The 14,020-nt window shown below is 53.9% G+C and overlaps 5 protein-coding genes across 5 annotated transcripts; 3 read left to right on the top strand and 2 right to left on the bottom strand.

Moving 5' to 3' along the window:
- Positions 1-840: 840 nt before the first annotated feature.
- On the top strand, positions 841-1,224 carry J7T55_002888 (uncharacterized protein; the record flags this gene model as incomplete). The annotated part of the gene is made up of 2 exons (XM_053138009.1): positions 841-955; positions 1,022-1,224. 2 exons carry the CDS (start codon positions 841-843, stop codon positions 1,222-1,224), a joined length of 318 nt encoding a protein of 105 aa, XP_052998756.1.
- Positions 1,225-1,981: 757 nt separating this feature from the next.
- On the top strand, positions 1,982-3,397 carry J7T55_002887 (cral trio domain-containing protein; the record flags this gene model as incomplete). The annotated part of the gene is made up of 3 exons (XM_053138008.1): positions 1,982-2,790; positions 2,856-3,102; positions 3,152-3,397. The coding sequence occupies 3 exons, from the start codon at positions 1,982-1,984 to the stop codon at positions 3,395-3,397; spliced, it is 1,302 nt and encodes a 433-aa protein (XP_052998755.1).
- Positions 3,398-3,804: 407 nt separating this feature from the next.
- On the bottom strand, positions 3,805-4,918 carry J7T55_002886 (ligninase h2 precursor; the record flags this gene model as incomplete). Its single annotated transcript, XM_053138007.1, has 2 exons — positions 3,805-3,888; positions 3,950-4,918. The coding sequence occupies 2 exons, from the start codon at positions 4,916-4,918 to the stop codon at positions 3,805-3,807; spliced, it is 1,053 nt and encodes a 350-aa protein (XP_052998754.1).
- A 1,848-nt stretch (positions 4,919-6,766) lies between these two features.
- Positions 6,767-7,914, bottom strand: J7T55_002885 (short chain dehydrogenase; the record flags this gene model as incomplete). Its single annotated transcript, XM_053138006.1, has 2 exons — positions 6,767-7,464; positions 7,536-7,914. 2 exons carry the CDS (start codon positions 7,912-7,914, stop codon positions 6,767-6,769), a joined length of 1,077 nt encoding a protein of 358 aa, XP_052998753.1.
- Positions 7,915-9,329: 1,415 nt separating this feature from the next.
- Positions 9,330-13,502, top strand: J7T55_002884 (uncharacterized protein; the record flags this gene model as incomplete). Its single annotated transcript, XM_053138005.1, has 1 exon — positions 9,330-13,502. One exon carries the CDS (start codon positions 9,330-9,332, stop codon positions 13,500-13,502), a length of 4,173 nt encoding a protein of 1,390 aa, XP_052998752.1.
- Positions 13,503-14,020: the final 518 nt, after the last annotated feature.

Genomic DNA, 14,020 nt, shown 5'->3' with positions numbered 1-14,020 from the left:
GCAGTGTTCATGCTCTGTATTCATTGAACAAATTATGTCTTCGGATCATCGATGACATGGCATTGCAAGTCAAGATTTTCGCGAAAGCCGTGATGCGTTTTAGTGAAACAAAACTCGCTGGTCACAGCAGAAAATCTATATTCGCTGTCTAGATCTGGAGTAGGCACATTTACAAAAGATTACGAGTTAATGCATCTGATCGGCCCGACTCATAGCTGATTATCTGATTACGTGTAAATGTCCTATGATGAAAGACGTTGTGTCTGGAAATTTGAAAGTGTTGACCGATGTAGATTCGCAACTAGGCACCCTCCCTTCACAGACTCCCGTTTCTTGGTTCACCACAGTTGGGAGATTAGCTGTGTCACTCGTGAGAACATCATTGCATCTGCCCTCAGAGGACAAGTGAGCCCTGCAAGCAGCCCAACGAGCCCTTAGCCACCATCTTCTATATAATTGTTGATTCGAGTCAAGCACCGCGGCGTTGTCTTTCCCACAAACGTCTTCTATGGGGAGGCAATGGAAAAACGATATATCGCATTAATCATGCTGGCCGCTTGTTTTGATCATTTATCCTACTGATTTCAGGATGTGGAATTGAATTACAAGGACTGTGAGCTGACACGCTCACCCAAAATGTTGCCACCCACACTGCTTACGCCCCAGTTCGGGGACCTCTTCGCGTATGCAGACGGGGGTAGTCAGCCCTGGTGTCAGCTTTAGTCGCCTCCACCACTTGAGGCAGCTCACATCGACTGATAAATCGTATGTCTGCTTCCAATTGTGCATGCGATTCGGACCCAGTCGAAATAAGTCCCAAGAGTAGACAAGAGAGCCAAGATGTCACAGATGTTTACCACCGACGATGTCGCGTCGCACAACACGCCCGACTCCATGTGGGTCATCATCGACCAGAGCGTGTACGATGTGACAAAGTTTCAGGAAGATCACCCAGGTCAGTCTCAATGGAGTTATTTCATGCCTCTATCTCACCTAAATAGTAACAATGACTTGCTACTAGGCGGGAAGAAAATCTTGCAGAAATTCGCAGGCAAGGATGCGTCCAAGCAGTTCCGCAAATTCCACAAGGAAGCCGATAGTATTTTGCTCGAATACAAGGACGACTTGCACCTTGGCGGCATCGAGGTCGGGGCAAGAGTCGAGTTGGCGCCGGTTGTGGAGCCTGTTCCGGAAGTGGCACAGCCTGTGGCGGCCATCGCCTGAAGAGAGTGCCAACACAGGAAATCAAAATAGGAGTCAAGAAAAGCATATGAGTATTCTCCCGACATACATTTCTCCATGATTTACCTGCTACAACGACACAAAATGAGTGGCGGGAGGAAGAAGGAGGAGACGTCGGCGCCGAACCGAGATCTATTGCCGTTTACATACTAGACTAATCTTCTGGAAAATGATTAAATTGGATCGCTCCATAAGGCAGATCACAGGGTCCATGTGCCACCGAAGTATGTGTAGAAGGGTGACAACCCACAAACGGATCGCAAAGCGGCTGAAGCTGGTGGAGAAGTCATTCCTCTCCCGGCGAGATCTAGGTCGTTTTAAGGAGACTGGGAGATGATGATCCAAGCTCTCGGTCTGCAAAACAATCTACTCATTAGGATCTGCAACAACGCTCGTACGATCTCGCTCTGTCCCCTGAAACCTTAAACATTGTGGAAATTGTTGAGGGTACGCCCTCATTACAACAGTGTAACCTTTTCAGAGTGGAGCAGCGGAAGCTTTCCGGATCCAATCGCGGGGTGCATATGCAGCTTGAAGCTTCCTCTGGGTGATAAGAGCTACGATAAGGGCCCCCTGTTGTTTGCGAGAGGATCGAGTGGTAGTGAAGTGGTGTGTTTCAACCTCGACGAGTCAACAATCCCCCGTCCATTGCTACCAGACAACAATAACAGCCATCACCAAACACCGCAACAAGCCCGTGTCAGCCCATCCATTCACTCTTTCATCTACCCGTTGTAAAATGGCTGACACAACAACCGTGGACGTCCCCAAGGTGGACACCACTCCGGCCGCCGAGGAAAAGAAGGCCGACGCGCCATCTGAGACAGCCACGGCTGAGGAGCGCGCGCAGAAGGACCAGGCCGCGCCTGTTGAGGCCACGGCTGAACCTGAGCCACCGGCTCAAGCCACCGCCACCGAGGAGAAAGCCGCTACCGCTGCAGATCCTCCCAAGGAGGAGGCTGCAGCTGGTACCGAGTCTGCCGCTCCCGCTGCCCCGGCTGCTGAGACTAAGGCGGAGGAAGCTAAGCCTGCCGAGGAGAAGAAAGACGCAACCAAGGCCGATGGGGAGGCCGAGTCCAAGCCAGCCGCGGATGAGAAGCCAGCCGCTGATGAGGCTCCAGCGGCCACAGAGAAGGGTGCAGCTGCCGTGGCCAAGGAGGCCACACCCAAGAAGACTGCCTTCGAGGAGTTTGACGCTAAGGTGGCGGACATCCTCAAGGAGATCGATCACGATGAGATCTGGGGCGTGAAGCTTGTAACACCCGCCTCGTCGCATGTCCCCACTCAGATTGTCATTCAGAAGTTTCTCAACGCCAACGATGGCGACTTGGCGAAGTCGATTGACCAATTCAAGGGTGCACTCAAATTCCGGAAGGAGAAGAAGCCCCTTGAGCTGATCAAGAAGGCTTTCAGCGCCGAGAAGTTCGCCGATCTTGGTGCCGTCACTGTCTACCCTGTCAAAGACAGCACTGTACCCGAGGTGTTCACTTGGAACCTGTACGGCAATGTGAAGGGCAAGATGGATGAGGTGTTCACACCACTGGATGAGTGGGTCACACTGAGTACTACATGACACTAGTGAGGCCAACCCTGACTGACATACACGTGCGCAGGTTCATGGACTACCGAATTGCCCTGCAGGAGCTCGGCATCCAGCAGCTCAAGCTATCTGAGGCTACTGAGCCCATCACCGCTGAGAAGGATCCTTACAAAATTATGCAGGTGCATGATTACAAGAGCATCTCCTTCCTTCGCCAGCCTCCCGCCGTGAAGGCTGCCAGCACTGAGGTCATCAAGAAATTTGCTCTGGCGTATCCTGAGCTGCTGAAGGCAAGCATGACTATCATCCCATGCCATTCCGTCCGAGCTTGAATCCGGATGAAACATGCTAACACGTACGACTGAATAGGAGAAGTTTTTCGTCAACGTCCCTGCAATTATGGGGTGGATGTACGCGCTGATCAAGGTGTTCATCGCCGAGAAGACAGCCAAGAAGTTCCACCCCATGGCCAACGGCGCTAACCTGGCTGCTGAGTTCAAGAACAGCGGGCTAGACGAGAAGCAGCTGCCCAAAGAGTACGGTGGCGAGGGAGGTTCTGGTGATGGGAAGATGAAGGACATCCCATGTTTGGTCAACGAGCTGAAGTTCGAGTAAGGCGGAGGCATGATAATCTGTTGGCCCCCAAATTCTCCGGATGCTTGATTAATTCCCGACGTTTCATGAATGAGTTTTAATACCGATCAAGGCAGCCGGCATGCACAATGCACTACAGTAAAGCTTCTTAAATACCAATAATTCGAAAACCATGTCTCCCGCAACATATCACTTTTTGGACTGTCGCGCTATGGTGAGGACATTACCTTCATATGCTAGGCAATGCGCCATCATGTTGAGAAGCTCATTTGTAAACCAAATTGACATTAGGTATTAATTAAACTCAGAATTTAGACTAGGAACCGGCCCCACAGCCATACGACGCGCCTTGACTCCAAGCACTGTTAAAGCACTACCAATGAAAGAGGCTTGCAATGCAATAAGACCAGCATATGATATCTCGACGACTAAAAGACCTTGGAGCAGTCCGTCAATTCATTTAGGTTGTTGACCCCCAAGAGGCTCATCCTGAAGTATGCGGGTGCATAAGCCTAGGACAGAACATTAGCAAATGTCATCTATAAGAATCAACAAGGAAGAAGAAACACTTACCGCCTCCCAAGCCCCCTGGTCCTTCGCAAACGTCTGCCACGTCCCAGATGTCACGGAGTTGTTCGCCAAGCTGATGTCGCTTTGGAACTTAAAGACTCCGTCTGGAGTGTCGGGGCTTGCGGTCTCGCCGTAGTAGTTGTTGTCCCATGTGCCGTCCGTCGTGTCCTGGCTCTTGCCCGCCTGCGTCGGGTCGACGAACTGCTGCTGGCTGACGGTATGCGCGCCAATCAGCGCAACCAGGTCCGCGGCCGTGAAAGTCTTGGCCTCGAACAGCGCGATGTTGGTCGGCGCGTCAGCGAAGGGGCTGGGGATCAGGCCCGCGGGCGGCAGCGCGTTGTTGTCGACGCGCCCGACGTACGCCTTGATGCGCGGGCCGCCGGGGCACGCTGCTGTTGCCGCGATGGCGTTCATCTGGATCAGGTCCGCCATGGTGATGTTGTACTGCTTGTACTGGTCGAACCAGGTCTGTGTCTGCGCCGCGATGTCCTGCAGGCCGCGGTTCTCGATGCGCGCCAGCTCGTCGGCGTTGAGCACCACGCTGCCGTCCGCGCCGCCGGTCGTCAGCGAGGACTGCCAGGCCGCCGCGTCGTGGAACCCGAGCCGGATGGCGCCCCGGGCCGTTGCGGTACATTCGCCGTTGTCCTCAAAGTCACCGCGTATATCGGACACGATGTGGCTCCACTTGCAGCAGACATCCGCTGCACACTCGGGCGAGTCAATCGCGCCGGGAGGTGTGTAGCTCTCGGCGTCTGCGAGGGCAGTCAAGACGCCTGTGAGGACAGAGGAGATCTCAGCTCCGACTGCCGAGAGGGTGGCTGATGCTTCATTTAGAAGATCGCCTAGGAGGGCTGTTGACCGAGTTGCCAGGACGGGAGTATTGCGGAGATCCGCGAAGAGATCTCTCCTGCCATGGTAAGGACTGGCATTGACCACTGAAGTGGCGAGGATGATGGGTAGGAGGGAGTGCATTCTGATTCAGTTGAATATGGTCTCACTCTGAAAGACACGGGGCTATTAAGGTGTAGGGTATGAGGTGATATCGCGAGAAAGTGAGAGGCTGTTCTGACCTGTGGCAGATGAGTGATGAACGAGAGCGAGCACAAAGAACGACGATGATGAGGAGGAATCTAGGTGAGCCCCCAAACGACTGAATATCGACGACGACGAGGAATATTATATCCTTTCCAAGAAAGTCTTCAGCACGGCCACCCTCTCATCCGATTATTAGGCAACATTGCTTCAAGGGCCCAGACGGGAGCCAGACCGCCACGAACCCCCTGGGAGCTTTGGGCATGTGAGCCGTGTCGGTCTGTCAACAGGGCCAATGAATCATCCCAAGAATTCAAACACCAGACTAAAGATCACAAAACTTTTTGAAGGCGCCGAGACTAATACCAGATGCAGTATCTGACCTGAAGGTCTGGCGTGGGACCATACTGGTGCCATGTGCGCCCCGGTGATGTGCTTGCTGTTCGCCCTTTGCAGTAAGATATCAATAGTTGCTGCTTGCTAATGTAGAGTTGACAGCTTGGCATAATGTTGTCGCGCCACGGCTGAAGCACCTCCACTCAGTTGTCGGCCGGCCCGGGGACAGGGTCTGAGCATCTGATGCAGCGCGCTTGAGATCGTCCCGTATCCTAGCCCAATGTTGGGGATGGCACAGTACGGGGGAGGACCAATGCGCCAGCAACAGCGTTTCTTCCTACACCTAAGCGAAGGCAGCACCGCAGCACTAGCTGATGCAGCTCCCGGTGACAAGGTCGCTCGACAGACCTAGCGGCTGCTTCGGACCTCCGCTGGCGTGACCGACCCTGCCAATGAGACGGGCGCACATCAGCCGCAGAGTGCCCACGCTACCGACTAGGTTGCCTCACCCTGCCTAGGTACCGGTGCCGGTGCGCAGCGCGGCAACAGCGCTGGGTATATCCTGAGGTTGTCGCGACATCACACAGATGAATGTTTCTCTGCGGGAGGCGCAGAGGCGTGATCCACAGGAGGTGCAACAAGCCATGTGCCCCCACACCTTGTTTCCGGGTTGCTGTCAATCCGGGGGACTGGTGCGGGTGCAGATCGTGGCTTAGCTCGTGACAGTGGCCCGAGTGTTTGGGACCGTGAGCATTTGGCACATAGTAATCCGAAGTGTTGAGTAGCTCACACCTTCTTCAGTGCTTACTCAGACCGTGCCTGGGCATTTATAGTAAGCCCATACTCGCGGCCCGGCCATGAAGACCCTAGAAGGGTCATGGGGCTGTCGATCATGCGGAGCTTAACTTTCAGGTGGTGATGCTGACGAGATTGTCCAGAGGCTCGGATACGATGTCGCGGCTCAACATTGTGGCCTCGACGACTGCTTTCTCACGCTGTAGCCTGGGAGATTCATGCGCTGGCGTGTGCTGCATTGCCAGGGCGTTGTTCTTTGGGCAGCATTGCGCTATCTATGCGTACTTATCGTGTTCTCCGGGAAATTAATGCTCTCGGATTCTGGCGTCTCATCACGAAAGAAGATGATGCTCTATAAATATTAAGTTGCGAGATGTGCTGCTGTGGTTTGCGAGTTTAATTAATGCGACCCGGTCCCTGCCAAGCGATCAGATCATCTGGTTGCGTAGTATCGCCGACCGGCAGTCAGGGAGCACAGCAGCTGTGGCTAGAGAATGCAACATGGGATGGAACACCAGAGTTCGTGTGGGTGTTCCTGAACAAGAACTATGCATCGATGTTGCCGATCTCGATGCACGCCAAGTGAACGTTGCAGCAATTTGCACCCAAACACATGAGTTGCGCTTAAACCAGCTTTTCTGTAGAGTAAAGAGATAACTACCACGACGTGTGCCCACCGTCGATGATCATATTGTTCCCCGTCATGAAACTACTCGCAGCACTAAGCAGAAATACTGCCGCGCCCTTGAACTCACTTGTGTCGGCGAGACGGCCCATCATGTTCTCGCGCTCCCATTTCTCCTTCAGGCCAGGCACTTCCTCAAAGTTTTTGCGGACCATGGGGGTCAGAATGTGTCCAGGGGATATACAATTGACGCGAATGCCTCCAGTTCCGTCTTTTCGGGTAGGGCTCCATTCCATAGCCAGGCATCTGGCGAGCTGAATCACCGCGGCCTTAGAGCTGTTGTATACCGGGGACAATAGGCCCTTGTTGGCCACAAGACCAGACATGCTTGCTATGAGACAGATGCTGCCTTTGCATTTGTACTTGAGCATTTGGCGTGCTGCAGCAGTTGCCGTCATGAAAACGCCGGTGTAATTGATGGCCAACATACGCGCGACGTCGTTCTCCTGGTAATCGATGGCAGGAATGAGTTGCTGGATTCCAGCCGCAGCAACGACTCCATCCAATCGCCGATGTTCCTCAGAAATTTCTGTGATCAATTCATTGAGATGTGTCGTATCTGTGACATCTTGCAGCCTGTAATGCAATGATCCTCCCCATTCAGTCACGACGCGAGATTGAGCTTCTCTCCATTCTGGGGCTGGCTCGGGGGCACGATCAAGACAGTAAACTGCGAAAGAGTCAGCCGTGGTATTTGAAAGCGTAGGCAATATCATTTTCATTCATACAAAGAAGGCGTACCTTTCCCGCCAGCTTCCGCCAGGCCCTCTGCCATCGAAAGCCCCAGGCCTTGAGCGCCACCTGTGACTATAAAAACTCGCCCGGAGAGATTATGGTGAGGAGATTGGTTCTGGCGGACGTTTTCGGCACGAAACACGCGCGTGGTAGTGAGGCTGTGGTCAAACTTTCCCTTGAACTCAGAGCTTTCCACCTTCAAGGGCTCTCGACGTGGGGACCTGGTATGGAACAGCCTAGAAAAAGGTTGCCCCTTCGTGAGGCCGTGGCTCTTGATGAGTAAATCAGGCACTGCCTTGTGCCATATTTTCGTGCTTCTTGCGATAGGCAAGCGGTTCAACTTGACCCACGACTGAGAAGCCACTGTTTGTACTGAAGCTGACATTGTGCATGTTGGATAATTGTGCAGACATAGGTAACAGAAGAATACTAGAGAATCCAAGTCTATGCATTCTGTTCCACGGCCATTGACAAAACACCCCCGGAGCACAGCACGTTTAGGTAGTCACAACCTGTTGCAGCCATTTTGTATTGGACCCGTGAGCTTGGCAACGATGAGTAAAGGTATGGGACGTCATGGGTGCGTCAAGGGAATCCCGCCCCTGTATGTACTCAGATATCAAGTCACGATATTTTTGTCACACAACAGAGTGAGACCACAGAGACGTAACTTCCGGCACATTGGTCCGCCTTAGGAAACGAAAATCACACGGCGACTAACGCTGGTTGGCCACACGCAGCGATGAGGAGCGGAGGATCAAGCCGATGCTCTCTCATTGTGTTCCGTCCCCGATACTGGTATGATTGAGCTATGTCTTCATTGTGTAACTTGGCTGTACATGCTCTGGCCAGTGTAAAGTGTAGTACAGTACTTTGAACCAGCCGGGCTAATTCTGTTCTAGCGATCGGCCTATCCAGGTTAGCTATCGTCACTGACAGTGACGACACCTTACGTGTGAGGCAGTGCAGCAGCATCATCAAGGAAGGTCATGCCAAAAGCGATCCATGATCGAACGTGGTCGGTCAGCTGACACCATTAGCAGAGGTCCTTAGAGATGATCTCGTTGGACACCCAAGAATTGGTGAACCAAATGCAGGAGTCGACAAATGGCTGGGTATTAATGCCCATCTGATGAGCTGCCTTGGTTCCAAGGACATTGTTTCATGCAGGGTAACAGACAAGCTCGCCGGAAAGAAAACACCGGGCGTGCCGGGGAGATGGTGTTCACAAGTATAACGTCTGTGGGGAAATGATGAGCATTGTTACACCAAGTGAGAACCCCAAAACCTGGGGCAAGAGCCACAGCTCTTGTTGGTGGGCCCCTACGCCCAAGCTATTCCGGCGGTTCGGAGCAGATGCCCCACGTCACCTGGAAGCTTCAAGGCGGTGAAGGCCTGGGTGGGTGAATTGGGCAGAATCACAGCTTCGCCTCTGCTGACTTCACTCACCTGGGCGTCTAAGGTGGACCATGGCAGGCTTGCACTCGACCTTCGGCAAACTTCCTTTTATCAAACTCAAACAACCAACACAACAGCTGACAAACCATACCAACCCTCTCGTGGATTACTGTTGCAGACCTCACCCGAAACCAATCCAGTTGTGACGACTCTCCGTACTTCGAATCGAAAGAGGCGAGCCTTACGATGGCCCCTACCCATCCTCACCCTCATTCCGACTGCGACTCGACTGGCCTCTAGAAGAGGCAGCGCGACGAACAATCGGAGCAGGAGACAATCACAAGTCGACCGGAAGGTTGGATATTCGGACATGAGTTGAATTTTTGGATCGGCAGCGCCATCATGTACAACAAGGACAAGATCATGCGGAAGCTCCTTGGTAAGGCCGCCGTCGAGTCGTCGCCCTCGTCGTCGATCCCAGACAACTCCTCGAACCTAGGCGTCACTTCTGCACCCTTCACACCTGCAGCTACCCTACGACCAAGTGTATCGCAAGATGCAGCATACAACGCCGGTGTGCCGATCGATTGCATCGATCGATCCCCCGACGGCCACAGCGCCATTCTTGCAGGCAGGCACATCCTCAAGACCGTCAAGCTCGATGGAAACACAGTCCAAGAGGGCATCGACATACGCGCTGCCATCCTCGCACAACCCTTCATGAAGAACTCGGTGAATTCGAGCTCCGACCAACTCTCTATCAAGGACGTCAAGTGGCTACGCGGGCGAGGCGACACCACCATCTTCACCGCGTGCGCCAGTGGCAAGATCTTCCAGTATGACTTGACGCGCTTGGGCGGCGGTTCTGATGGGGCACCGATGGAGGTCGTACAGATGAGAGAGGATTCGCGACAGATCAACACTCTCGACATCAACCCTCGATCATCGTACCTCCTCGCTGGGAGCCAGGACGGAATCGTCCGCTGCTTCGACATTATGAATCCTGTCCGAACCCACACCGGCCATCTCAGCTTCAGGGCAGTTCAGGCCTTCAAGTGTAATGCCGGTGGGGTCCAATGCATACAATGGTCCCCACATGCGGATGGGGCTTGGTCCTTTGCCTGTGGCACGGAACAGGGCGTCGTTCTGAAATGGGACATTCGAAAGGCGACAGCCCCGGTGCTGAGGATTAACGCGCACGACAAGGCTTGCGCGTCCCTCGCATGGCACCCAGACGGTGATCATATCGTTAGCGGTGGTTGGGACAATAAATGTCATGTTTGGGACGCATCCACGAAAGCCGACAAGAGGCAGAAACCCAAGTGGACGATCAGCACACCTGCACCTGTCGCCGATGTGGCGTGGCGGCCGGGGACATGGTCCGCTACCGCGCAGGGAAAGAGGGCCGCACAGCTCGCAGTCACCTACGAGGGGGGCAGTCATGCTCGACACGGCATCAATGCATGCCACGTCTGGGATCTCGCTCGACCAACGATGCCGTTCAAAGAAGTCTCGAAGTTTGACACCTCGCCCAGCGCGCTACTTTGGCATGACCAGGATCTACTGTGGACTGCGGGTCAAGATGGACTTTTCAATCAGTTCGACATTGCCTACGCATCAAAAGTTGTCGACCGCGCGACAATGTCCGTGTTGGCGTTCTCGTCCCGTGGTGATGTAGTCAGTTTTCTGGACGAGCGGCCTCAGTCACGACGGCCCCACAGGCCTGTCGTGCCCGCTGAAATACTGCCAAGCCGCGCCTCCTACACGTCAAGCCCCACGGTCCCAATGCTCAGCATCAGTCGAAGTGACTCAGAGGATGAAGTTGCTGGGAACTTCTTGGGAGCTCGCAGGACCAGACCAAAGAACAGGCGAGCGGCTACTGGCAGCCGGTCTGTTCAGTCGCTCAGCACCACACCTCCTGGAGGTCCAGATGCACCTGTGATGGCTCTTGAACAGTCAATCAAGTCTTCTGGACTTTTCAAATCTCAGCAAGCTATGACGATAGGTCGAGCCCCATCCGCAGCCAAGGTCAATGTGTACGAATATCTGTCAACTCACTACCTTGAGACGCTGCACGAGCTTCTGCCATACAGACGAGATGCCGACTCCCTAGATATTCGCATCCAAGCTATTCTGGAACATTATGCTATCGCTGCAGAAAGTGTTGGTCAGTTCCGGCTATCTCAAGTATGGAGGGTGCTGGCATTTGCCATGAAACTCCTGCTGGAGCGGAGAGCACAGCATCATCTCGATCGGCGCACTGGTGAACTGGAAAGGTCGAATAAGGCCACGGCAAAACTTCTGTCGAAATCACCTGCCGCTCTTAAGGCTCTTGATGATATCCCCAAGCTTGGTCAGGTCCAATTGGCGCAATCTGGTTTAACCGAGCCTGATACAGCCTTTGGAGGTGGCCTCAAACCTCCTGCGAGTGTCGAGCGCGCAAGCCATCTTCGGTCGTTGCTGTCCGAGGAATTTGAGAGCACATCTCAGACAACTACACCGCTCGCTCGGCCTGTAGACAGTGGCAACGACTCAGTTGAGCAACTTCCTGAGCTCACGGATCATCACTTTGAGTATGGCAAGAAGCTCACTCCCGTGCAGGAAGGCGGTAGCTTCACACTCCCTCCGCCGCTCAAACGTCCCGCACAAAGGCAGCGACTCGATTCGGAACCTCTTTCCACGTTCAGTCATGACAGCGACACCCAAGCAAGCACCGAAGGTTATGATTTCTACGACACGGACGCTATAAGTCAGGCCATCGACGTTCCTGGGGCGAAGAGTCAAGCTGGTCAAGAGCCTCCCTTGGGTACTCCCAGTAGCGCGAGGAGAGTCGTCGCGAGACACGACTCGGATGAGTCTTTCGGGCAGATGTTTTCGATCTCGAGCGGTAGCAGACAAACCACTGGGTTGACGGCGTCATCTTCTGGCTCCATGCAACGTCGACCTAACAGGATTACTGGTGCGGTGCCATCTAACCCACAGCTGGCTCGCAGTGCTAGCACTGGCGAATATGAAAGCAGAATCCGAGGTGCCAAGCTGGAATCCACCCATCCTCCAAAGCTACAACGCCATGGACATTCTACTCCAGCCAGGCCAGACGATGTCATTGCAACACAGTCGACAGAGGAAGATGACCCTATGATTACTCAAACGACCATGGACAGTATCGAGTCTGGGAAGGGACATTCGCATCCTAGGCCTGACAGCTTTCCCCACTACACCCCTCAAACAGTTTCGCTTGGTGTGAGTCCTTTAGATTCTTTCGAATTCAATCACGACCCAGAGCAGCCCCAAGAAACCGATTACCTTCCGTGGACAGATGATCCACGGTATCCACACCCTATTGCTTGGGAAGACGATGGCCCACTTCGTCCCAGCCCCCTCGACCCGTACAAGCTCATATCCCGGGCCGTCACCTTCGAGGCCACCAAGTCGGCGCTCCATGCATCGGCAATGGTTCTTCTTCTCAGACCACTGGTTTACGACGTGGATGATGCCATCGATGCTTTCCAGGCTGCAGCCATTATCAAACAGCAACACTCTCGCCTCATGGGGATGAAACTTTTCGTACAGGCAGCTCTTCTCAGGAATCTTTGCGTAAAAGGTTGGCCGGCTGGGCCACTCTTACAATGGGGCGAGGATTACCCCTCGGTCTTCAGACCTGCACAGTCGAACAATAAGGCCGCCTTCTTCTGTCAAACCTGCCGCAAGCCACGGGAGGTCGACCGGCGCAATACGGACACGCAGTCCGTCAACCAAATCTGGCGTTGTGAACGTTGTAGCGCGGTCATGGCCCCGTGTGCTATTTGTCGTCATCGCGAGGTACCAGAGGTAGCCTCCGAACCGACCGAGATCTCACCTGAACTGATACGCTCTGTTGCGGATGCCCAAGATGACGAAGTTCTCATATCAACTTGGTGGTACTGTAACGGCTGCGGGCACGGTGGACACGCGTCTTGCCTCGCAGGATGGCATTCTGAGGTTGTCGACGAGGAGTCCTCCTCATTCATTGATGACAGCCCCGAAGGCTTGTACTCAGATGGTTGCTGCCCCTTCGATGGGTGTGGACACGCCTGCCTTCCCGGAAAGTATAGCGCCGAGAACAACGTGGCTAGGACAGAGGAAGTATCACGTGCTGTCAGAGAAGTCAACCGGAATACTTCCCACACGAGCGGGACTGCATCACCACGGTTTGGGGCAGGACGTTACAGCACGGGTGCTTTAGACGAGCTTTCCCAGCGAGGAGGAAGCCGGCGCCGTGCCGGTGACAGTAGCCTTGAGGGCAGTGTCCACGGTGACCTCAATGAAATTCCGCAAAGCAAAGCCGTGGAATCCGTTCGGGAGAGTCTGGCAAGTGGGCATGCCAGCCCCATGGGTGGTCTTGGCAGAGCTGCGAGCGCTGTTCACATAGGCTTGAGCAGTGAGAGGCCAAACACGTCTACGATGAGCATACTTAGTTCCAGTCCTGGTAGAGGTGGCATTATCGGTGGCGACAGAGAGCGCAGGAAGAGCGTCAAATTTGCAGGCAGCGCTACGGTCGTCTCAGCGGATGATGGGACGCCAAGGAGACAATAGGATTGTCGACTGACGCCATCGAGATCAGTGCTTAAGCATGCATCGCTGCAGAAATACTGTGTCCGCAAGTCCCGCGAACCAGACAGGTCGGGCTGGACACGGTGGATTGCTGGCAGTGGACGGGCCGAAGTTGATCGACGGAGAAAGGATAAGGATCTGCTGAGAAGGGCAGATAAGAGGAAGCGCGAGAGTGAACATGCCTTCCGAAACACCAACTCGGGACCTTTCCGTCCTCATCATGAAAGGGATGGCTACTGGCAAGAGTTGGTGAGTTGGAAAGGGTGGGATGAGTGGGAACAAGGTTTACAGACCCCTGACTCAGATGAGGAATGAGTCCCATACCGGGGTTCATCCAGCAGTCAATTGGAAGGGTTCAAATAACATTAGACTCCTAGTCCCAACTGCGCTGAGGGCGCAAGACGATGATGATTCAAGGTCTGATACGATACCCATATATGAACAAATGAAAGCTATTCGCACTTATACAGCTCTTGATCGTGAGGAATGCCCTCGTACTC

Source organism: Diaporthe amygdali, assembly GCF_026229845.1.
Source record: "Diaporthe amygdali strain CAA958 chromosome Unknown NODE_3_length_2959817_cov_65_330692, whole genome shotgun sequence".
Taxonomy (NCBI): Eukaryota; Fungi; Ascomycota; class Sordariomycetes; order Diaporthales; family Diaporthaceae; genus Diaporthe; species Diaporthe amygdali.
This window is presented reverse-complemented; position numbering and strand designations above follow the sequence as displayed.